The 23,562-nt window shown below is 40.6% G+C and overlaps 1 protein-coding gene across 14 annotated transcripts in view; it reads left to right on the top strand.

The window, feature by feature from the left end:
- Nucleotides 1-22,614, top strand: part of adgrb1a (adhesion G protein-coupled receptor B1a) — a 572,033-nt gene extending 549,419 nt beyond the window's left edge. For 9 of the 14 annotated variants that reach the window (XM_048528814.2, XM_059646190.1, XM_059646188.1 and 6 more), the window contains 5 exons: nucleotides 992-1,063; nucleotides 6,026-6,061; nucleotides 6,162-6,266; nucleotides 19,875-19,928; nucleotides 21,686-22,614. In XM_048528814.2, coding sequence (XP_048384771.1) covers nucleotides 992-1,063; nucleotides 6,026-6,061; nucleotides 6,162-6,266; nucleotides 19,875-19,928; nucleotides 21,686-21,880 — 462 coding nt within the window. In that variant the 3' untranslated portion in view covers nucleotides 21,881-22,614. The remainder of the gene's footprint in view (nucleotides 1-991; nucleotides 1,064-6,025; nucleotides 6,062-6,161; nucleotides 6,267-19,874; nucleotides 19,929-21,685) is intronic. The other 5 variants (XM_048528825.2, XM_059646184.1, XM_048528824.2 and 2 more) reach the window with 3 other exon arrangements.
- The last annotated feature ends 948 nt before the right edge of the window (nucleotides 22,615-23,562 follow it).

The raw sequence follows: 23,562 nt of genomic DNA, 5'->3' as shown, positions 1-23,562 counted from the left end.
ACACTCCAAATTGGCCTTCGTACATCTCGAGTATGGGGTCAACATCAAACAAAGGTATTTAGCCTTGATTGTTTTATAGTGTTCCTATGTTAAAATTTGCAACAATACGAATGTTGAGCAGGATTGGAATAAGATACATTACCACAACAACTGCATTTCTGACATGTTTTCTGGATCTACACCTGATCAATAATCAAGTGAGTGAGATACCAAGTTAAAAGATCAAAAGAGCTATCAAAAATTTTTTTTGTAAAATTTTTTAAAAAGGATACAGCTCAAACAGGAGAGAGAAAGTAAGAAATGTGCATGTATTGAAGTTTCCTTTTACTTAGCAAAATGTATCAGCCATATTAGTAAGTTATGATAAGTGAAATGTATGAGGTATATAAATAAGGTATGGTATTCTAAGGTCTTTTCAGTAGTTAGGCCTTAATTGGAAACCCATAAGCAATATATTCATGATTTGCTGATAAGCTGAATGTCATTCGCAACATTATACTCATAGGTTTATAGTTGACTGCCTGATTTGAACAGAATTTAAATGATGTGGTTCTCAGTCAGCTGCCTTATGTTGACTTTCTCTGTTCCATCATCCCCATAAACAAAGTTAGCAGTGTTAACATTTCTAATAAAATATCGAGGACAATTCATTTAGATTCTTAATAGGTTTCTGCACATAAGTTGCCCCAAGCACCATTTCAGACCTCAAAGGAATAAAAGTCCAGAATCTGAAAAGACCACTTGGTCAATTTCGTGTATTTCTGACCCTGTAGATTTTGTTCTCTCATAGATCCATCTAACCTAATTAAAGTCCCTGTTGGGAAAATATCTTCTAATTTCTACTCCTGTTGGATTCTTTCTAATTTGTACTTCTGTTCTTTCGTTCTAAGATTGAAATCTAAATTGAATGACCTGTTTCTGTGTGTCCCTGAACCTTCTTTGCTTCACCGAAAATAAGCTAAGTTTTTTTGTTTTGTTTTATAATCTTTAGAGCCCTAAGTCCCAGAATAATCCTAGTCGCGCCTCCCTGAACTCTCTCCAATGTGTCAGTGTACCGTTGAAGGTAGGATAATAAAAATTGTACACAGTCATCTAAAGGGATGATTTTGTGAAGTTGTGCTGTCAGTCTGGAGTTTAATTTGCTGGAAGCTCGTATTGAGAATTTGGGCATACATGATTAATTTCCCATTAAAATTGATTGGCAGAAAATTTTGGAGAAGCCAAGATTCCTACTACAAAATCACAGCAGTAATTGCTTCACACTGGGAGCAGAATTAAGAAAATTACCCTTAAATGTGCTGTTTAGTCTTGAGTCTTATGGATCCTTTGACAAACGACACCCCACCATGTATATCTTGTTCCATATTTATGTACATGTTCTTTTCCTTGTCAAAATTGGAAATTATTTGTCATCTCTTACTCATTCACTTCATGTATTTAGATGTGTTTGGAGACTACAAATCATTCTGATTATCTACCTCTACGTTTTGGTGCCATTTTCAAACCATTTATTAATAGCTTGAACTCATTTATTAAGAACATAAACTTATAAAGAGCTAAAACATACGATATGCAATTAATTAGTCACTGTCACTGAGCCCTCTCTGGCCCCAGTTGGAGCTTATTCCATTTATTGTCACCTTTCGCTGTCTTTTTCCAGCTTTCAGTATAGTTAGTGAATTCCCAAATGACAATTATCTGTTTGATTCATTAAGTGCCTTCCGAAAATGAAAATTAATTAGACGGACTCAACAAGTAGTAGATTCGCCAACTTTGGGTACATTTAAGTCGTCATTGGATAAGCATATGGACGTACATGGAATAGTGTAGGTTAGATGGGCTTGAGATCGGTATGACAGGTTGGCACAACATCGAGGGCTGAAGGGCCTGTACTGTGCTGTAATGTTCTATGTATAACTCTGATCCTATAATTGTTACCTCCTCGAAGAATTTATGTAGATTTATTGTGCATAAACCTGTTGCATCTAAAACTACTGACAACACCTTATCTTGTACAGTGGCTATTTGTGTTGATGAGATGGCTGTTATTAGTGTCCCATTAAAGGTGTTTGAACAGTTTTGACACCATTACCGTTAGGTTGGCTTGTCAACAATCCCCTGCTTTGTGTGTCAGTCCTTTTATGAATATGATAGTAATATGTTCATTATGATGAAAACTCGTGGTCCTCAAGTACAAATCTCAGATTTAAATTGATGGAATTTGCAGCCGGTAAATTTAACCTGTGGTGGTGCTCTTCAAATGAAACAGTCTACTTTTGATCACTCTTTTGACCCTAGCCTTAAATCTTACATATTTCTCCTTTTAAAATAGTTATCCAGTTCAAGTTTACATAATATAGAATGTGTCTACTGGTCACTGTAGATGAAACGCTCATGTTCAAAAGTCTTTTTTTTGTGATAGACAATATTTTGAAAACTTCTCCCTTCAATTTTCGAGTGAAACTTTTGAGTTTGCGTTTTTACATTACGGATCTGCCAAGCTTTTGAAACAGACATGAATTATTTATATCTGATCGATTAATACAGCAGAGTTAATGTTTCAAGTCAAATATGACTTTTCTTCTGAAGTAGGGTCTCAACCCGAAACATCAAACTTCTGATGCTTCTCTGATGCTGCTTAGCCTGCTGTGTTCATCCAGCTACACACCATGTTATCTTAGATTCTCCAGCATCAGCAGTTCCTGCTATCTCTGACTTCTTTTCTTCAGAAACCGTTACTTCAGATTTCCAGTATCAGTAGTGTTTTGCTTTCATTTCGGAAGATTTGTTTTGATGCCCTGGTCAACATTTGTCCCTGAACCAAACAAATTAACTCGCCAATCATTTTAGTGCTTGTTTGGGATTTTGCTGTGTATTGTGTTGGATGCTGTAATTGTCTACCTAACAGTAGCTACAATTCAAAAGCAAATCATTGTCTATAAATTCTTCTGCCATTCTAAGAACTTGAAATGTGTAATTATTTTTCCACGTCACTATATTTGTTTCAAAGCTTATTTTGATTCCTCCTCGACCTGTGCCCCCATTGTTTAGGTAAATTGAAAACAAGGCAGGTTTTAGCACAGATAACTGTGGCACACTACAAATTAAATAATTAAAACAAAATCAAATTATCCTTCCTGCCTGTTTTCTATCATTTGAATGTTTTGCTTATGTTAATTCTTTCTCATAACATGTGCCTTCTGTTTTGATTCAGTGAAGCCTTATGAAATATCTTTTGAAAATCCTTGATGATCCCCAATTTTAATTATCAATGATTTCCCTGAAAAATGCAAGTAGAACTTATTCATTACGTATCCGTACTAACTGTTCCACATTAATCATTTTAACTAATAATTAACAAACTTAGGATGAAGAGAAGGAGATGGAGAGGTGAGGAGTTTGGAGAAAGAATTCCGGTGTGTATGGCTTTATGGCTTCGCCAGATGGAAATCCAACTACCAGCGGTGGGGCTAAGGGAATCTAAACACAGCAGAATCTAGGGGCTTAGAGAGATTTCTAAGAGATTTGTAGGGTTGGAGTAGGTGATAGATGGATTAAATCATGGAAGGATTTGAACCCATGCATTAGAATTTAAAATTGAGACTTTGTTGGAATAGGAATCAGTGTAGATCAGTAAGTTCAAGAGTGATAGATAGATGGAGCTAAGTGTAAGATAAGCATTGGACTGTGGAGTTTTGGATGTGATGTTGTGTTCAGTGGTAACAAATGATTTTTTTTTCAGCAGAAGGCAAGCTGAAACAACAACAAAGATGCAGTGTTACAGAGGTGGAAATAGACCTTCTTCTGTGTTTGGGGAAAGTACTGGCTCAGAAGCTCAACGCAAGACTAAATATGATACTAAATTTACAAACAGTCTTGTTCACTCTTTGATATGCTTAACCCAAGAAGGTGGATGTTCTGAAGAGTCTGGGTGGGGACTGTCAGATAGTTTGGGGGCAGGGGGGATTAGATTTTCTAAGGGCTAAACTCAATGGCATTGGTCTTCCCAATATTTAATTTGTGGAAATTGCATCTCATTCAAGACTGGTTGGTAGTTCAGTAAGCAACTGCAACAAAACAGTAGCAATGCAGGGCTTGTTGGTGGTTATGGTAGTGGTGAGATAAAGGTATGTATCATACACACAAGGAACTTAACATCACGTCTTTGGAAAATGTCAAGGTAGGAAATGGTTGGAGGCTATGGATAGGTCCTTGAAGATACTAGAGGTAATGATAGATCGAAAAGAAAAGCCTTTAGATAGTATTTGCTGATTATGACCAGATCAATAAATTGGCAAAACAGTCTGGAGCAGTGCCACTTAGCACACTGACAATCACGAGAAACTGGGAGAATATGTCAAGCTATGTGAAAGGTAATAGAAAGGTTTAGAAAGATGAGAAATGATAGCATACAGTGATCACAGTCATTAGAGTGTCCTCTCTAACAGAAACCTGATTGGAAAGATTCACAAGGTAAAATGTGCATTTGATGGACACACTTAACAATTATTATGCCCAAATCTCTAAAGAGTGCATGATGTTGTTTTTAATATTTTTCTAAGTAAATAAGTCCAGTTTTAACACTCATTTTCTCTGTGCTGGTATTAGTGCCTTTTAGCTCACTCATACTAACAATTTGCTCAGCAAGCTGGAAACAACACAAGACCATAAGATGTAAGAGCAGAATTAGGCCAGCCAAGTCTGTTCCACCATTCAGTTTGATCATGGCTGATCTGATCATCCTCAACTCCACTTTCCTCTTTTTCCCTATAACTCTAGAATCCATTACTGGTTAAAAGTCATTCCAGCTTTCTAAAAAAAAAACTTTCATCATAATTTGAGCATTTACTGTTTTGCACTTCTAGATTTCTGTCACTGTAGGTGTTTACTTTGATCAGTGAGCACCAGGAAAACTCATTTTGAAATCCATATAAAACCAGAGATGTCCCCTAGAACTCAACATAAATCCCAGACAATGAACCATAAAGCAAAATCTAAGTCGGCTAGCTTGACTGTTTCTTATAGATTGAAACAATGATCATTTGAAAATTTATTTATTTAGTAATACTTCAGTATGCGACAAACTAATGTAACAACAAATAACTAATTTTTAAACATTCCCGCTCATCATTCTTGGTGCCATTTTGGAACCATTATAGCCCACTTTCCTCCCTAGCCCGACGCTTGATTTGGTTTACATAATGTAGTGTATTCATATCTATCCGTGTACTTTTAATCCAAAGCAATTTCAGAGCACTGTCCCCATAAATAAATATTTGCCAATGCTTCATTCGTATGGGAGTGCTGTTATACTCAGAATGACACTTGCTGCAAAGGGTACAACAAACATTTCAGAATGATTTATGTCTTTGTTTCATGTCTGTGCACAAATGAAAAGTGTGTATAATGTTTCCTCATTTTAAGAAGTACGACTTCAATAATCCTTTACATTTTTGTTGTCTGTGTTTGTCAAGAAAGTTAATTGAAGACTTTCCATTTCAGGTATTCAATGTCAGCATGAAACATTTCCAGGTTGGGATAACACAATTAAATGCAGAGTCAAGCAATATACCAACAAAGTGTCTCAATTCTAACCTTGTTAAGGTGCCTCTTGCTTCAGCAGTGTAACATCATTTAATTTCCTACCTCAACCATTCTCTGGCAGTTCTGAACAAGTTTGCTAAATTTGAGCAATTATATGCTATGGCTCATGCCCATGAGGAACTGAGTCGGAACTGTTGAAACTGGTTTCGCATAATACCTTAACAGACAGCACACAAGAAATACTTTAATTTTATCAGACGGAACAAGATGTTATCTGGGTTCCAGAGGTTGGAAGGCATAAGAACCAACTTTCTGTCCAGAACTCTCTTCATAACATAGTTTTCAATTGGTGATGAGCACATCAGGTATACTGATACTGAGGAAAATAATACAAATCAAAAATTTCCAGTGACCTCTGTTTCATAATCCAATGTGCATTTTACTGAACCCCATTAATTAGTTGTGTTTTTTTTATTTTTAGAGAAGAAAATCCAGGTATGCCGAGTTAGATTTTGAGGTGAGCTCTTTCTTTAACATCTGCCAGGTTCACTAAATGCTGACTGCATTGATTACATCTAATCCGCATTGTTTAGTGACATCTAAATTTTTATCTCTAGAAAATAATGCACACACGAAAACGGCACCAGGACATGTTTCAGGACCTAAACAGGAAACTTCAACACGCTGAAAAAGACAGAGAATCTCCTACAATAGACAGCAAAGTAAGAATGGGTATTTCTAATCGATATGAACTCCTGTTACATTTTGGTATCGGGCCCACTAGGCAAAGCATCCTAATGATATCCATGACTCTTGTTTTTCACACTGTTGCTGTCATTTATCATTGCTGTAAGTTGCATGGAGGCCACACTGTTCAAAACACAGTCTTGCTTTTGACCGCTTTCACTGATGTAATAAGCTACAGAAGATGAGAATTCCTCAGCTATTCATCAGTGACATTGTCCAAACCACTATGACTGGAGACATTTGGATAGTTAAAATGAACTCTTGGATTAATGTGACTTGTTTGTGAAAACACATCAACGGCAAAAGTGTGATTAGATTTCAGAATTAATTTGAGTTTTTTTTGCCTTTATTGACTTCTACAAGGTCTTAAAGCTGTCATAACCCTATTCATTGTGTAGATTGTAATTTAAATCACCAGATTTGATATTTCAATGCTAAAGTTAGGTTAAAGTCAGCTTACATCAAGACTGCAGGAGTTCTTTTAGAGCAGTGGTAATGTCCTACCGCTAAGCCGGAAGGCCAGGGTTCAAGTCCAACTTGTTTTAGGGGTATATCGTAATACATACGTCTGAACAAGATGATCAAGAATATCTGCATCAAGATCGACATGATAATGAATTATGTGTGGAGCGTTGCACTCTCAGATGTGCTGTCCTTTTGACGAGCAATTAAACCAAGGTCCCATCTACATGTTCAGGTGGATAGATAATATTACATGAGACTATTTCAAAGTTGACTTTGTTGTTATGGACAGAAGTCTATCCCTCAATCAGCATAATGAAAACAGACTGGCTGTTTGTTAAAGCATTTGTGTAAATCTGTTGCCATGTTTCCTACACTACAACAATCACTACACATCAGAAAATTACTTAATTGCCTGTTAGATGTCTTGAGACATATTGAGGTCATCAAAAGTGCTGTATTAAAACAAGTCTTTTCCTCAGTCAACCTTACTTAAAAATGGGAAATGATTGACAGCAAAGGAGCTGGCTTGTCATTGCTTGAGCCACAATATTAAGACTCATCTCATTGGATAGGTAGTGAGTAACCCCCCTGCAGGGATTGTGTGAAATGGTTTGTTAATGAAGAAAATTATGAGCAATCGAAAAGTCATTGAGGCGGTCAGATCAATTTCACCAGAGAGAGAAAGGAAAATTTTTCTGCATTTATGACGTGGCTGGGAATGTTCTCCAAACGTCATGGTTAATAGCTGTGTAGTACCTTGTGAATAGAATTGCGATAATGTTTTGTTGGCATTCACGAGCTGATGCAAAAACCAGCTGTTTAATTCCCCGCTGAACATGTTCTGAGAGTAAAATGGACATGTCAGTTTTCGCTCAGTTGTAACATTCATTCTTCAGAATCAGAAGTTCATGCACCAGGGCAGAGCTTTTAATGCATAATCAATGTTGTCAGGGTGAATCTTGTTACAGGGCCTCAGGGCGGGAAGTGAGTGGGACTTCTGCTTGGAAATGGTGTGATTACACAAAATGACACAGAAGTTAACCAATTAGCTATGTAGCATTGAGGGAGTCGGCTGTTTGTGCAAAATGGCAGGGCAGGAAGTTGCTCAGCTTGATGTTACTTCATAGTTGTTGAAGATTCTAGGTCCCATAATGAAAGAACACCCGAGAAGGCATGTTTTCCCTTGATGCCCGCAGCGTCCGCTATCCATCTGAGAAGATTTCAAACTTGCACTGCTATCCAGCCACCCATCACCCTTAACCCTCCGTCAGTCACCTTCCCTCCATCACTCTCCACCCTCCCACTCTCATCCAAACCCTGCCTTCAGTGACACTCCAGCTACTAATCGTCACCCTTGACTAACTGTTTTTACACCAGCGAAGGCCCAGTCCCTCCAAGTCCCAATCAACCTATTATCTGTCATCCTCGATCACCCCTCTAGCGTTGTTGCTCTTGGTTACTATCAACTCTCCCAGCATCATCTCTGACCTGCCTTCAATCACGATTTATTTCCCACACCCCCACCACCTAACAGGGATGTTGCAGCTTTTGTCAGAGATTGGCCATCTCAGAGGTTGGTCACCTGGATCCCAAGACCCTCCTTAGGGCCACTACAACCTGTCCTTCCTTTCTGGATGACAACCCACTCAAGTTCAGTGAAAGCTCAACCTCATCTCCCCAAGTCCAGCTAAGCTCCCCTTAGCAGGAAAAACAGCTTGTAATGTCTGCAGGAAGACCACAAGAGACCACACCGCCTTTAAACAATCATGAATCAGAAGGAATATTTGTCTTGTTTGACGTTGTCTTTGCTGAGGTTCATTTTAATTTGGTGACCAAATGTCTGAATAAGAATGCATACTGTTCTGATAAAGTAGGCTCCTGCAATTTGGCTCAGAAACCACAATCTATCTTTAATCCAATGCCCAATGCTAATTTACTTGCCAGTTTTGTTTCCTATCTTCAGGAAATTGACACTTTGCATCCTACTCCATTCCCATCCTGTTTCCCACTCCCGGCATCTTTGCTGCATTTTTCCAATATCTCACTGCTCTATTTGTGTAATTCTGTAATTTTAGGGATGACAATATGAGCTACTGATCAGGTGAATGTAAAAGTTTTTAATGCACTAGATGAAGAAGATCAGAGATGTTCACCCAGAATATTAATGATTTCTTTATTCCTCAATCAATTAAAGTATCTGCTCATTTATTTTTGCTATTTTGGAGGCAGAAGTGTGGCAGGTGGCATGTTATGGGAAAATGTCAGGTTATCCACTTTTGTATAAAGAACAGGTGTGCATAGAATTTCTTAAGAAGTTTGTAAGTGTGAACATACAGAGAGACCTGGATGCCCTCGTCAAAGACAATAATCTTCCTATTTGTCAATTACATGCTGCCCCTTGGCAACATTGTCAGAAGTAATAGCTTTAGTTTTCATATTTTCATTGATGACACACAGCTCTACTTGGCCACCAGCTCTCTCAGCTCACTGCTATTGAATTATTGTATTTGTTTACCTAACATCATTACTGGATGAGCAGAAATCTCTTCCGAATAAATGTTGGAAAGAGTGAAGCTTTTGTTGGCAATCCCTGATCAAAATTCCACACTCTAGCTACCAACTTCATCCATTCCTGGCAACAGTGGAAGCTTAAGTATATCTGTTCGCAACCACCATGCCATATTTGATTAGAAGATTAGCTTCTGATCTCATATCTGTGTCATCACCAAGGCTCTCCATGATCTTTCTCATGTCAATTAGCCTCAACTAATTTATTTTTGATTTGTTCGTGGGTTGGGAATCACAAGCATCATTGAATGCCGATCCATACTTGCCAGGACGATATCCACATTGCTGTAAGATCTGGAGTTGTATATAAATCAGATCAGGTAAAGGCAGCAGATTTCCTTCCCTAAAGGACATTATTGAACTAATAGGTGACAATGAATAGTGGTTACTTGAATTTAATTACCATTGGTGAAAGATGAACGCAGTGTGGAATTTGATGACAGGTCCCCTTCTGAATTCTGTACCACTTGAGAATCAACATTCCCCCTTCTGCTAAACTCATCCATGTCTTTGTCATCCATGAAACTGAACTATCCAAGTTGTTTCCTGTCCTTGTGCTTTCCCACAAACTATTCTGTATAACAGCCCAAGCTGTCCTCCCTATGTTGTAACATTTAGCAAATCCCATTTCCTCAGCACCCTGTGCTCACTGACCTACATGGGTTCCCTCTTCCAAATGTGCAGTATGATGTGTGAGGGGCTGTTATATTGTACCCCATGACAAACTTGTGAAAGGTTTTCTGTGAGGAATATAAGAACAGGAGTAGGCCATTTAGCCCGTTGGGCCTGCTCTACCATTTAACACAATCATAGTTCAAACACATAAATGCCATTACCCACGTATCCCAAGAACCCTTCTTGTCATTGGGAATCTGAAATCTATAAAGCCCTATTTTCAACATGCTCACTCTGGCTTTACACAGCCCTATGTAGTAAAGAATTTCAAAGATTTTGCACCCACGTAGTCAGAAAACTGTCACCTATCTCAGCCCATTTTGTTTTTAAATTGTGTCCCTATGTTCTCAACTCCACAACTTGAGGAAGCATTTACTTGCACCTACCATGTCTCTTCTTTCAATTGAATATTGCAATTAAATATGTTTCATCTTAGCAATCTCTCATTTAAAAAGAGAAAGCAAATATCATTTTGTAACACTTTATATCTCCAACCCACACTCTGACCCCTCTTCTGAACTGGTAATGTAAACTACCACTCCATCATCTTAAATGCAATTGGAAATTTTATGAAATTTTGCTGATGACGGGTCTAGGCCCGAAACGTCAGCTTTCCTGCTCCTAAGATGCTGCTTGGCCTGCTGTGTCCATCCAGCTCTACACATTGCTAACTTGGAAATTTTATGAACCCTGATTAAGACATTTCAGCAACTCCCTTTGAACACTTGAGAATAAATGTTTCTGAAAAGAAGAATGAAAAAATACCTAGTCTTTGAGAATCGAAGATTATAAATACATGCTTATGTTATTTGCCATATTTTTGTACCTTTGTAGTCTTTGCACCAAGTAGGGTAATATTAAAGCTGAATACTTTCTGGTGTACAACATGTGCGATAGTGAAATATGGCATTTCCGTTCTAATATGTATTTTCAATGACAGTTCACAAGGAAAGCTCAGATATTTGACGTTTTATGTGTAGGACAGAAGTTGGCTGAAAACAGTGCCATTTAGTCATCATAGAATCCCTACAGTGTGGAAACAGGACCTTCAGCCCAACAAGTTTACGCCAACCCTCAGAGCATCCCAACTAGACCCATCCCTGTATAACTCATCTAATCTACACATTACTGAACATTACAGGCAATTTAGCATGACTAATCCACCTAACCTGCACATCTTTGCGCTGTGGGAGGAAACCGGAGCACCTGGAGGAAACCCATACAGACACGGGGAGAATGTACAAACTCCACGCAGTCACCTGAGGGTGGAATTGAATCCGGGTCCCTGTGAGGCAGCAGTGCTAACCACTGAACTGCCGTTCCCCCCCGCCGCCAAAAAAAACACAAATTAAGCTGTTTAACAAAATATAATAAACACTTATCCTTATTTATCACTGTGAACACCCGAGGTAGGTCTTCCCTCTCTCACCTTGGCAGGATTCTCTCGGAATCTCTTCCTTTCCCTTGCTTCTGGTCCTCAGAGCAGCATTTGCTTTTTTTCGGTTGGTTGAAGAGGTAGGGAGCGGAACACTGAAGAAGTGTTTAACAGTGATATTAATGAGTAAGATGTATAGGACAGAATTTAAATTTACTGATGATGCAAAACTCCAATGTATTATGGATAATGAATGGAACGGTGATTGACTTCAAGAGGATATGGGTTGGTGGAAAACACAGATAAATCATAGCTGAAATTTACCGCAAGGAAGCATGATTGGAGAATGAGGAGAAGCAAGCTAAGGAGTTTAACTCTGAAGGGTTCAAGAACAGAGAGAAAAAGCAAAGAACAGTAGACACGGGAATCCATCTATTCCCTGTCTGTTCAGCAATCTAGATGCCTCTTAAATATTCCTATTATATCCAACCCACCACCACCTCTGACAGCACATTCCAGGCACCTACCACTCACTGCATAAAAAATTTGCCTTTCACACCACCTTTAAACTTGCCTCATTTTACCTTAAATCTTTGGCTCCTAGTAATTGGCGTTTCTACACTGGGAAAAAGACTCCAACTTCCCATTATATCCATGCCTGTATAATTTTTTTAAACTTCTGTCATGTCACCCTTCATCTTTTGACATTCAAGTAGGAACAAACTAAGTTTCTCCAATCTGTCTTCACAGTTAATACCCTCCAAACCAGGTAACATCTTGTAAACTGTTTCTGTACCCTCTCCCCTAGTAGTACATAGTTAGACCCAGGAATTTCCAAGAATCCTAGAATCCCTACAGTGTGGAAGCAGCCGTTTCAGCCCATAGAGTCCGTACTGACTTTCCAAAGAGCATCCCACCCAGACCTGCTCCCCTCCCCTATATCTGTTACCGTGCACATCCATGGCTAACCCACCAATTTAGATCCACCTAACCTGCACATCTTTGGAATGTGATAATGGGAACTGCAGATGCTGGAGAATCCAAGATAACGAAATGTGAGGCTGGATGAACACAGCAGGCCCAGCAGCATCTCAGGAGCACAAAAGTTGACGTTTCAGGCCTAGACCCTTCATCAGAGAGGGGGATGGGGTGAGGGTTCTGGAATAAATAGGGAGAGAAGGGGAGGCGGACCGAAGATGGAGAGTAAAGAAGATAGGTGGAGAGGAGAGTATAGGTGGGGAGGTAGGGAGGGGATAGGTCAGTCCAGGGAAGACGGACAGGTCAAGGAGGTGGGATGAGGTTAGTAGGTAGGAGATGGAGGTGCGGCTTGGGGTGGGAGGAAGGGATGGGTGAGAGGAAGAACAGGTTAGGGAGGCAGAGACAGGTTGGACTGGTTTTGGAATGCAGTGGGTGGGGGGGAAGAGCTGGGCTGGCTGTGTGGTGCAGTTGGGGGAGGGGACAAACTGGGCTGGTTTTGGGATGCGGTGGGGGAAGGGGAGATTTTGAAGCTGGTGAAGTCCACATTGATACCATTGTGCTGCAGGGTTCCCAAGTGGAATATGAGTTGCTGTTCCTGCAACCTTCGGGTGGCATCATTGTGGCACTGCAGGAGGCCCATGATGGACATGTCATCTAAAGAATGGGAGGGGGCGTGGAAATGGTTTGCGATTGGGAGGTGCATTTGTTTATTGCGAACCGAGCGGAGATGTTCTGCAAAGCGGTCCCCAAGCCTCCGCTTGGTTTCCCCAATGTAGAGGAAGCCACACCGGGTACAGTGGATGCAGTATACCACATTGGCAGATGTGCAGGTGAACCTCTGCTTAATATGGAAAGTCATCTTGGGGCCTGGGATAGGGGTGAGGGAGGAGGTGTGGGGGCAAGTGTAGCATTTCCTGCGGTTGCAGGGGAAGGTGCCGGGTGTGGTGGGGTTGGAGGGCAGTGTGGAGCGAACAAGGGAGTCACGGAGAGAGTGGTGTCTCTGGAAAGCAGACAGGGGTGGGGATGGAAAAATGTCTTGGGTGGTGGGGTCGGATTGTAGATGGCAGAAGTGTCGGAGGATGATGCGTTGTGTCCGGAGGTTGGAGGGGTGGTGTTTGAGAACGAGGGGGATCCTCTTTGGGCGGTTGTGGTGGGGGCGGGGTGTGAGGGGTGTGTTGCGGGAAATGCGGGAGACGCGGTCAAGTGTGTTCTCGACCACTGTGGGGGGAAAGTTGCGGTCCTTGAAGAGCTTGGACACCTGGGATGTGCGGAAGTGGAATGCCTCATCGTGGGAGCAGATGCGGCGGAGGCAGAGGAATTGGGAATAGGGGATGGAATTTTTGCAGGAGGGTGGGTGGGAGGAGGTGTATTCTAGGTAGCTGTGGGAGTCGGTGGGCTTGAAATGGACATCAGTTACAAGCTGGTTGCCTGAGATGGAGACTGAGAGATCCAGGAAGGTGAGGGATGTGCTGGAGATGGCCCAGGTGAACTGAAGGTTGGGGTGGAAGATGTTGGTGAAGTGGATGAACTGTTCGCGCTCCTCTGGGGAGCAAGAGGCGGCGCCGATACAGTCATCAGTGTACCAGAGGAAGAGGTGGGGTTTGGGGCCTGTGTAGGTGCGGAAGAGGGACTGTTCCACGTAACCTACAAAGAGGCAGGCATAGCTGGGGCCCCTGCGGGTGCCCATGGCCACCCCCTTAGTCGGTAGGAAGTGGGAGGAATCGAAAGAGAAGTTTTTGAGGGTGAGGACGAGTTCGGCTAAGCGGATGAGAGTGTCGGTGGAGGGGGAACTGGTCGGACCTGCGGGGCAGGAAGAAGCGGAGGGCCTTGAGGCCATCTGCATGCGGAATGCAGGTGTATAGGGACTGGACGTCCATGGTGAAAATGAGGTGTTGGGGGCTAGGGAATAGGAAGTCCTCGAGGAGGTGGAGGGCGTGGGTGGTGTCACGGACCTAGGTAGGGAGTTCCTGGACCAAAGGGGAGAAAATGGAGTCGAGATAGGTGGAGATGAGTTCGGTGGGGCAGGAGCAGGCTGAGACGATGGGTCGACCAGGGCAGGCAGGTTTGTGGATTTTGGGAAGGAGATAGAAACGGGTCGTGCGGGGTTGGGGAACAATGAGGTTGGAGGCTGTGGGTGGGAGGTCCCCTGAGGTGATGAGGCCATGAATAGTGTTGGAGATGATGGTTTGGTGCTCGGGTGTGGGGTTATGATCGAAGGGGCGGTAGGAGGTGGTGTCGGAGAGTTGGCGTCTGGCCTCGGCGATGTAAAGGTCAGTGCGCCATACTACCACTGCGCCACCCTTGTCTGCGGGTTTGATGGTGAGGTTGGGGTTGGAGCGGAGGGAGCGGAGGGCTGCCCATTCTGTCGGGGAGAGGTTGGAGTGGGTGAGAGGGGTGGAGAGGTTGAGGCGGTTAATGTCTCGACGGCAGTTAGAGATGAAGAGGTCGAGGGAGGGTAGGAGGCCTGGGGGTGGTGTCCAGGAGGAGGACTTGTGTTGGAAGCTGGTGAAGGGGTCAGTGGAGGGAGGGTTAGGTTCCCGGTTGAAGAAGTAAGCGTGGAGGCAAAGGCGGCGGAAAAACTGTTCTATGTCCAATCGTGACTGGTATTCGTTGATGTGTGGTTGTAGGGGGACAAAGGTGAGCCCCTTACTAAGGACTGACTGTTCGTCCTCAGTTAGTGGGAGGTCTCGGGGTATGGTTTCACCAGCTTCAAAATCTCCCCTTCCCCCACCGCATCCCAAAACCAGCCCAGTTCGTACCCTCCCCCCCACTGTACCACACAACCAGCCCAGCTCTTCCCCCCGCCACCCACTGCATCCCAAAACCAGTCCAACCTGCCTTCCTAACCTGTTCTTCCTCTCACCCGTACCTTCCTCCCACCCCAAGCCGCACCTCCATCTCCTACCTACTAACTTCATCCCACCTCCTTGACCTGTCCGTCTTCCCTGGACTGACCTATCCCCTCCCTACCTCCCCACCTATACTCTCCTCTCCACCTATCTTCTTTTCTCTCCATCTTCGGTCCGCCTCCCCCTCTCTCCCTATTTATTCCAGAACCCTCACCCCATCCCCCTCTCTGATGAAGGGTCTAGGCCCAAAACGTCAGCTTTTCTGCTCCTGAGATGGTGCTGGGCCTGCTGTGTTCATCCAGCCTCACATTTCGTCATCTTTGGACTGTGGTTGGAGACTGGAATACCCGAGGAAACACACGCACACACAGGGAGAATGTGTAAACTCCATACAGACAGTCAGCCGATGCCAGGTTCAAACCTGGTTCCCTGGCATTTTGAGGCAGCAGTGTTAAGCATTTATGTGCACAAATGTTTGAAGTTTGGAGGCATGTTGAAAGTGTGGTTAAAAAGGCACATAGAACTTCATAAAAAGCCACACAAAAAACAAAGAATCCACAATGAGCCTTCATTAAACACTGGTTCAGCTGCATTTGGAGTAGCATGTCTAATTCTGAGCACCACACTTTAGGAATGTTGTGAGCGTTTTTGAGAAAGTGTGGAACAGATTTGCAAGAATTGTTCCCATGCTGAAGAACTTTGGTTAAATAGATAGATTGGTGAAGCCGGAATTCTTTTCCGTTGAGAAGAAAGTGTTGAGAGGAGACCATGGGAAATAGGAACAGGAGTAGCCTGTTCTCTCAAGCTTACTTTGCTGTCCAACAGGATCATGGTTGATCCAACATTCCTCACATCTATTTTCTTGCATTTTCCCCTGTAAGCCTTGATTCTCCTACTGATCAGGAATCTATCTATCTTAGACTTAAATATACACAGGGACTTTTCCCCCACAGCTCTCTGTGGCAAAGAGTTCCAAAGACTCTCAACCCTGACAACAGAGAAGTTCCTTCTTGTTTGTTCATCATCAGAAGTTTTGATGTAGTGTTCAAAATCATGAAGTATTTAAATAGCCTAGTTTGGAAGAAACTGTTTCCGTTGGCAGAAGAGTCAAGAACCAAAGGACATTACTTTAAGGTGATTGACAAAAAGAGTTACTAACTACACACGGAAGAACTTTCCTTGTGCAGCAAGCAGTTTGGGTCTGAAATACGTTACCTGACAGTGCAGTCAAAGCAGATTCAATCGTAGCTTTCAAAGAGGAATTGATAACGAAAGAGCAAACAAAATAATTATGGGATTACAGAAAAAGGGTATAGGCGAGTGATTAACTGAGTTATTCTCACAGATAGCTGACACTGTTTCTCCACTACAGCCATTCTATGATGCTAATCACCTCATTTATTGAACAGTAGTTATGAATAAGAGCAGAATAAAATAAATTTATGTTTTTAATTTCAAAGTTAATCTCTTCCTTGAGTACCTATCTGTAGAACGTCTCCAAGTTTAAAGAGAAGAGTTAAGCATTTTCTTGAGAATTATTCCCATCTGCAAGTCCCAAATTCCCATTTATTTGAAGTGCCAGTGTCTAATAAAAACAAACGTCTTTATAAAACATATACAAAAGCTTTTCACAGCTGCTGAAGTATTTTTGAGTGGCCATAACTATGGCCTCATCAGCAAATGCTGCAGAAATTTAGATTGACTAATGCCTGTTGAACAGCAAATGAGGTAAATTAACCATTTATGAGGTTTTTTTTGGAGCCTGTTGAAGGATAAAGGATGACAAGAATACCAAAGAAGCTCCATGAACTCATGCCTCAGACTGTGCTCTAGGATTCTTATGGCAGAGTTCCTTCATCCATGTAAAAGACAATACTGTTGCTAGTACAGTGCAATCTCTTTAGATTAAGTGCTCACAGCCAAACTTGAAGCTTAATCCCCCACTTTCAGGGCCTATTGTGATCCTACTGGGCCCAACTAATACTAATACAGTTTTAAGTACAGCACTGCAGACGTGGAAGTGAAAGATAGTCTTTGAGAATTTCCACATCCTCAGCCCCTAATCCATGCTGGATGGGGGTTCAAGTGTCAACATTTGTAAGTGTTTTGTTAACTTCAACAATAATGTGCTGATGGGTTGTTTTCCCCATCCAATTCTATGAAGCTTTCTCTGAATGTTCCCTTCCAGTCTGGCAGCTTTCAGGTCTTTTGGTGTGGGGTATTATTCAAGCGCAAATTGTGTCACAGTCACAGATGGACTACAAAACTAGCATCATTTTATCAATTGCAAATTTAGTTGTGATCATTGCCACTGGACTTTTGGAGTGTATTAGAAAACTGCTTCCAGTGGAAAAAAAGTGTATTTCTGTAACATTGGCCCAGATGGCTAACAGAACAGTGAACAGATTAGTATAATATGTATTCTATATATAGGGTACCAAATGTGAACTTAGAGATTTGCTCCCAAAAAATGCTCATGATTTACCCGATCCTTACTGATACTATCTAACTTTCCTTTGGATGAGAATGCCTGAACTTGTGTATGGCAAGTAACTGCAAGTAATTCAGTTTCTTGTTGTTCACTTTTATGTTGAACATCACTAATGAGGTCAGGATAGTTGTCCATCTTGAAGTGCCCTTGAGAAGGTGGTGATGGTTAGGTCAAAGGATTATAGCTGACGAATAGATTCTGGGGCTTATCGGTGAGTTTGACATTCATGTCCTTTCCCTCTTTAACTTTTCCTGGTTCTGGCACCCTCATTGTCCACAAGGACAATATTTCTCCTGATCCTCCTCAATGCCTTCTACACCTCTATTGCCTAGGATTCTCAGTTGAGAAACCAACCACTTTCCCACCTGCTGGGGGCGCAAATAGCTGGGGAGGTGTCAAATTGAAGCCATTGAGTGATCATGAGCAGACCAATTAACGAAGTTTGTTGGTGGCAGTTCAAGAAAGTTCTTTACGGACCTTCTTGATCCAAACTTCATTATCTTAAGTGAGAGGAAAGTTACACATATTGACTCTAGTCCTCAGTCTGCACGGAAAATTAATATGCAATCAAAGCTCATTAAAATAGCACAACAGGATTTCTGTTTAAAACAGGTGAATCACTAAGTTAAGGTTATTGATTTGGTTTCATTTGGGCCATTTGCTGCATTGTTGTATTTAAACCAACAACTTAAAATCGACGAACTTATAAGGGTTGAATACTACAATACAACAAGAACTGTTAGCATATATTTTTGGAGGACCTTCTGTACTCCATTTTATTTGCTTCATTGATAACTGCCTGTAACAAATGAGCAAATAATTAGGATTTTTCCTTTACACGTTCAAGAATGATGCTAATATCTGTTTATGTACTTTTTCCTGTTTATCTTCCTATCTGTCTCCAAACAGTCTAACCTTGGCATTGTATTACCCTAATCCTAACCACTTCCTACATTTTGTTATTTCTGACTGTCTATGTCTTTTCACGGAATTTTAGAATAGTACAATTGAGAAGGTGGCTGTTCAACCAATTGAGCTAGGGGCTTGGAGGTAAAATTCAAATTTAGGACACATTCTGTGGCTTCTCAACTTTCCCTTACTTGCTTCCTGAAATTTTTTCTTTTGATTCAGGCCATCTCAACACAAACCCACATTATATTATCCTGCCAGAATTCTTTTTAAGTCCAGATAGACAAAAAAAAATCAGTTTTATCCATATAGGAATTTGTGTCGGTGCAGTTGTGCCAGAGAACCATTTTCATGTTTGATTCTGTTTTGGGGGATAAAGAGTTATATTCAAAAGAAAAGTTTAAAAAAAAACGAGAAGTGCGGAGATTTTACTGACTGTATCAAGATTGAGTTTGGTTCGGCCAAACCTCCTCAGTTTTGGATGAATTTGTATTTGGTCTCAGGATGCGAGCAGATCTTTGCTGCATCAGAATATGACAGTGAATTATATGTTTACTTATTATAATTTTCCAATTGGCCATTGTAATTGCTTTTGTCATCAATGTAGCAGGGCAGATTTTTGCTTTGTAAAAGAAGATTCTCTGTTTATAAAAGCAATTCAAAATTGACCTGGTACAACAACGTATTTTTGAACATTTTATGCTTTGTATTCCTAGTATAATAATTGTAAACCATTAGGAACAAGAAAGCTAATAGAAAAAGCATTATACGCTTTTGGAGTTAATATATAATTCAATATTTCCATCAACAATTCTGCAACATCTAAATATGTTACACTGAAAGGTTTGTCATTAGACTCTAATTAGCATGTGAAAAGACATCACCACTGAGAATTTCTAACTTAATTGCCCAACCTCGGGAGAAACGACCAGTGACACTAGCCGCTTGAGTCTTGTTCATCACCAGGAATAGCTTGCAAGAACACCAGTGCAACGATCAGATCAAATCCAAAATTTGTAGCTTCAGGAGCTGCAGCAGAAATTTCTGCTGATTATTGTCATTGCTGACCTTTCTTCTTCACCTCTGGCATCCCCTCCCTATCTATCTCCATCCTCCATTCCCACCCCTGCCCCAAAGCAGTTTGGCAGATAGCTATCGATATTGCTCTTCAGACAGATTATTTTAGTTTAGGTGCACATTGTTGATACAGTACTATTGCCTGTCAATACTGCACTGCACTTTTAGTTTTTAGAATTGTTTTCTTTATTACTAGGCAGTGAAACGATGGAGTGTTTCATCAGCAGGAAGTGATAAAACCAGTCTCAGTGTAAGTACGGTGCTTTCTAACTGAATTTCTAACAGTTCACTGTATGCAGGTGGGCTTCTGGCACATTGCACAGCAGAATGGCCTGGTAACTGCAGAGGGTTCTCAGTGGGAATTCTGGAACTCAATGATTTCACAGCGCTAAACACTGTGTGTCAAAAACTGTGTGCAGAAGGAACAGCTTGTATGGAAAAATCCATCTGACAGAGATCATGACGGACAGCTAACCTTCATTAATGCTTGCTTATGGGTCTCTGCAGTCTACACTTGCTCCCATAACAGCTTAAGTTTGTGATTTACTCCACTTTTGTCAATTACAAAGAAACCTTGTTGTGGTCTACCCAATTCAATTTCCTGACAAAATTTTATGAAATGATAACCTGGATCCAAAAAGGGGTTAAAGTGAAATTCATTGAAATTGTACTAAATTTACAGCTTGTTTTATTTTTCTGTGACTAATTACTTTCCATGAACTGCATTAAGTGATTCAAGGAACATTGAAGGTTATAACCTGAATTATATATAGGGTAAGGTTCCTCCCTTAGGTGCTTAAGGTGTGTGTAAAAGGGAACCCTTTTACGAATTTACGATTAATTGAACTATTTTTCTTTCAACGTCCCGTCAGTGTTTCTTGATCTAATTTCAGAAGACCTAGATGCAGCTTCTCTAAGTAACCATGTAAGGTGGTGCCATGTTGCACAAAAATCATACGACATTTTGTAGTTTCTGAATTGAACTACCATTTCAACTTGTTACTGTGGCATGGGCTGCAGAGTATGCGCAATCTTAAAACTGAGGTCGTAAAATGAACAAACCTTAATTATCTGTAAATGTTTCAACTCGATGACCTGTCATCAGAACAGCTCATTAGATCATCGACCTGAAAGGTTAACTCTTGCTTCACTTAGATTTTCTAGATTTTCTTTTTTTGTTCTTATTTCTGATTTGCAGCATCCTCAGTATTTTGCTTTTGTGTAAGCTGTGTTCGGTGTTCCAGTATACAGAACCTTTATTCCAAATCCTATCAGTTACAGGATATACGACTTAGAGTTTCTTTCTCATTTACATTCAGAGACAAGCATATTCTAGGTCCAAAAGGTCAAAAATCCCAAAAGATTATGCAAGTTGTGATACAAGTGAGTAATGCTCATAAACACAATCTGCCTGAAGCTCTTAGATCCATCAACCTTATTTCCAATTGAATATCTTCTACAAAATTGATCTGGCCCAACTCTCAAATGGAAGGATATTCACTTTGTCACATCAACACAGGAACCATATTACGCTACATCAACGAAAAATAAAGCAAGCTGGTAGTTTAGTATTTATTGAATAAATGTCACTTGAATACCTTTCCAGATCAGGTAATCATTTACAAAATTTTGTCAGTAAACTAAATTGGGTAGATCATAACAATATTTCTTTTTGATTATATTGATTAATTTATTGATTAATTGATTATATTATCTCTTTTGCATATTTCAGAAACTGATACCTCTAGCACAGATTTCATGTATTGGAAATGCCGCTAATGAGAAAACAGCATTTATTCTGACACAGTTTCTCAGCTCAAAGAATAATCTCTCTCCTTCAGATGCTGATTGATCGACTGTGTATTTCAGAATGTTTATACTTGCCTCAATCCTAGTGTGTATTCGTGTTATATGATTACAATGAACAGGAAGCAGTTGATTGGAACTCTGGACTTGGGTTTCCTAGGATTTTAACTGTAATTAATAAACTGACCATTTTCCCAACAGCAAGAAAAGCAGACTCCAATCAAGCGGCCTTGGGAAGGAATCCGAAAGGTGCAGTCTCCACCCGCATGGATTAAAAAGGAACTGGATCCCACCCATCAATCTCCCTTAGAAATGAGAACGGTGGAATGGGAAAAAACAGGAGCAACAATACCACTTGGTGGACAGGACATCATTGATCTTCAGACTGAAGTCTGACCTGAGGAGTGACTTTTTTTTTAAATTTTAAAACAGATTGGTTTCTTTTGAAACCTTATTACAGTACAGATATCTTGTTCTCAGAGAGATATTGTTTTAAACCTTGTGATGCAGTCAGCGTCGTGTTGTCTCACTGCGGTGAGAAAACACGTTAGCGAACACAGTAACCGTAGTCCAGAAACTCTTATCAAAGACAGTAATGGGCAAATATATATATATAAATATATATATAAATGTATAAAAAAAAACAAGTAACTTCAGTTTAGTGTTGATTGCTTGATATGCAAGCATTTTTTGCATCAAAATTTAATGGCATTTTCTTGTCATATTGTGTATTATATTAAAAAAAGAAATTTCAAACAGTAAATACAATGAACATACTTAAAACAAACTGTGATGTACCTGTCAAGATTTTAGATATATAAATTGAAAGCACAAGGCCTTGTCTGCCCTGCTGTATAATATGTAATTATTACACCTATTGACTTTTAGCTTAAATATCTTTCTACTGTGTTTAATTTCCTGTTAAGTTAACAGACTTTAACAGTGTTATGTACAATGACAGAGCTAAGCTAATGTTATGCCATGTGTTTAATAATCGTTGACCCTCGGAGATTCTACTTTTATGGTTGGTTAAACTGGTTCTGGTTTCCTAGATCTGTGTTAGTCAGTTTTATGTACAGTTTTCACAGCACAAAATGAATGTCTCCTTTCTAATAAAAGTGTAAACTATATGCAGTGTGTTTATTATAACGATTCAAGAAAAATCAGGGGGCAAGATTATCTAAAACCTAATGCTGCAGGAATGAGAATTTAACATTTTTAGTTGTCTGTTCCAAAGCTGTACAGAATTGATGTTTACAAAATTAATGCCAATTTGTAAAATCTTACAGCCTCAAAGGGATGTTTGGACAGAGCCATCCCTCTCTTTGGATGGCACCTTAAAGTAATGGATATTTTTGATACTGCCAATGCATTTTCACTGAAACTTTCCAGACATTATGACAATACCATCCCTCGAAATGCTTAGGTCATTATAACAGACTGGATTTTCCAAGGAGTGGCAATCATCCTCAGATTACCATTCAGTGTGAAATTTCCCTCTGCATTCTTGCAGGGTTTTCCATGCCTGGCATTACTAGAAACGTGGAACGCATCATTCGTTGGAGAGCTCCTTCAAAGGTGAGAAAAGTAGGGGGCAGAGAGGAAACACCCTCTTCTGTGGAACTGGCTGCCACATGTTAAGATTCCTGGTACATTTAGATGTTAGTGAATGGATGAGCAAATGAGTAAGTGAATGGGAAGTGAGTGATAAGGAAAGTGGGTGAGGTTGAAGTTGCACAGGGTTACAGAATGAGATTCTGTGTGGTTAATGAGGCATCCCAATGGAGTAGTGGCTGGGTAAGGTCATTGGGTGACTGGATGGTAATGTGATAGAGGATAAGCTGTTAGTTGAGATACGTGGCAGATTGATCGGGTGATGGGCGAAGTAGTGGCTGCGTATGGTGGTATGGCTGAGGTAGTGTTCAATTTAGTCAAGGGTTCAGTGTGAGTTAGACAAGGGGTTTTCAATCTTAAGTTTTTCAGGGTTATTTTTCAGCTGAGTAAATCAGAAAATCTTCAACTTCAGCATAGATCCAGAAACTTTCATAGAGAGAGCAGTTTTCTGATGAATTCTGATG

This window comes from Stegostoma tigrinum, chromosome 5 (genome assembly GCF_030684315.1).
Source record: "Stegostoma tigrinum isolate sSteTig4 chromosome 5, sSteTig4.hap1, whole genome shotgun sequence".
Taxonomy (NCBI): domain Eukaryota; kingdom Metazoa; phylum Chordata; class Chondrichthyes; order Orectolobiformes; family Stegostomatidae; genus Stegostoma; species Stegostoma tigrinum.
Note: the sequence above shows the minus strand (reverse complement) of the source record. Positions and strands in the feature narration are given on the sequence as shown.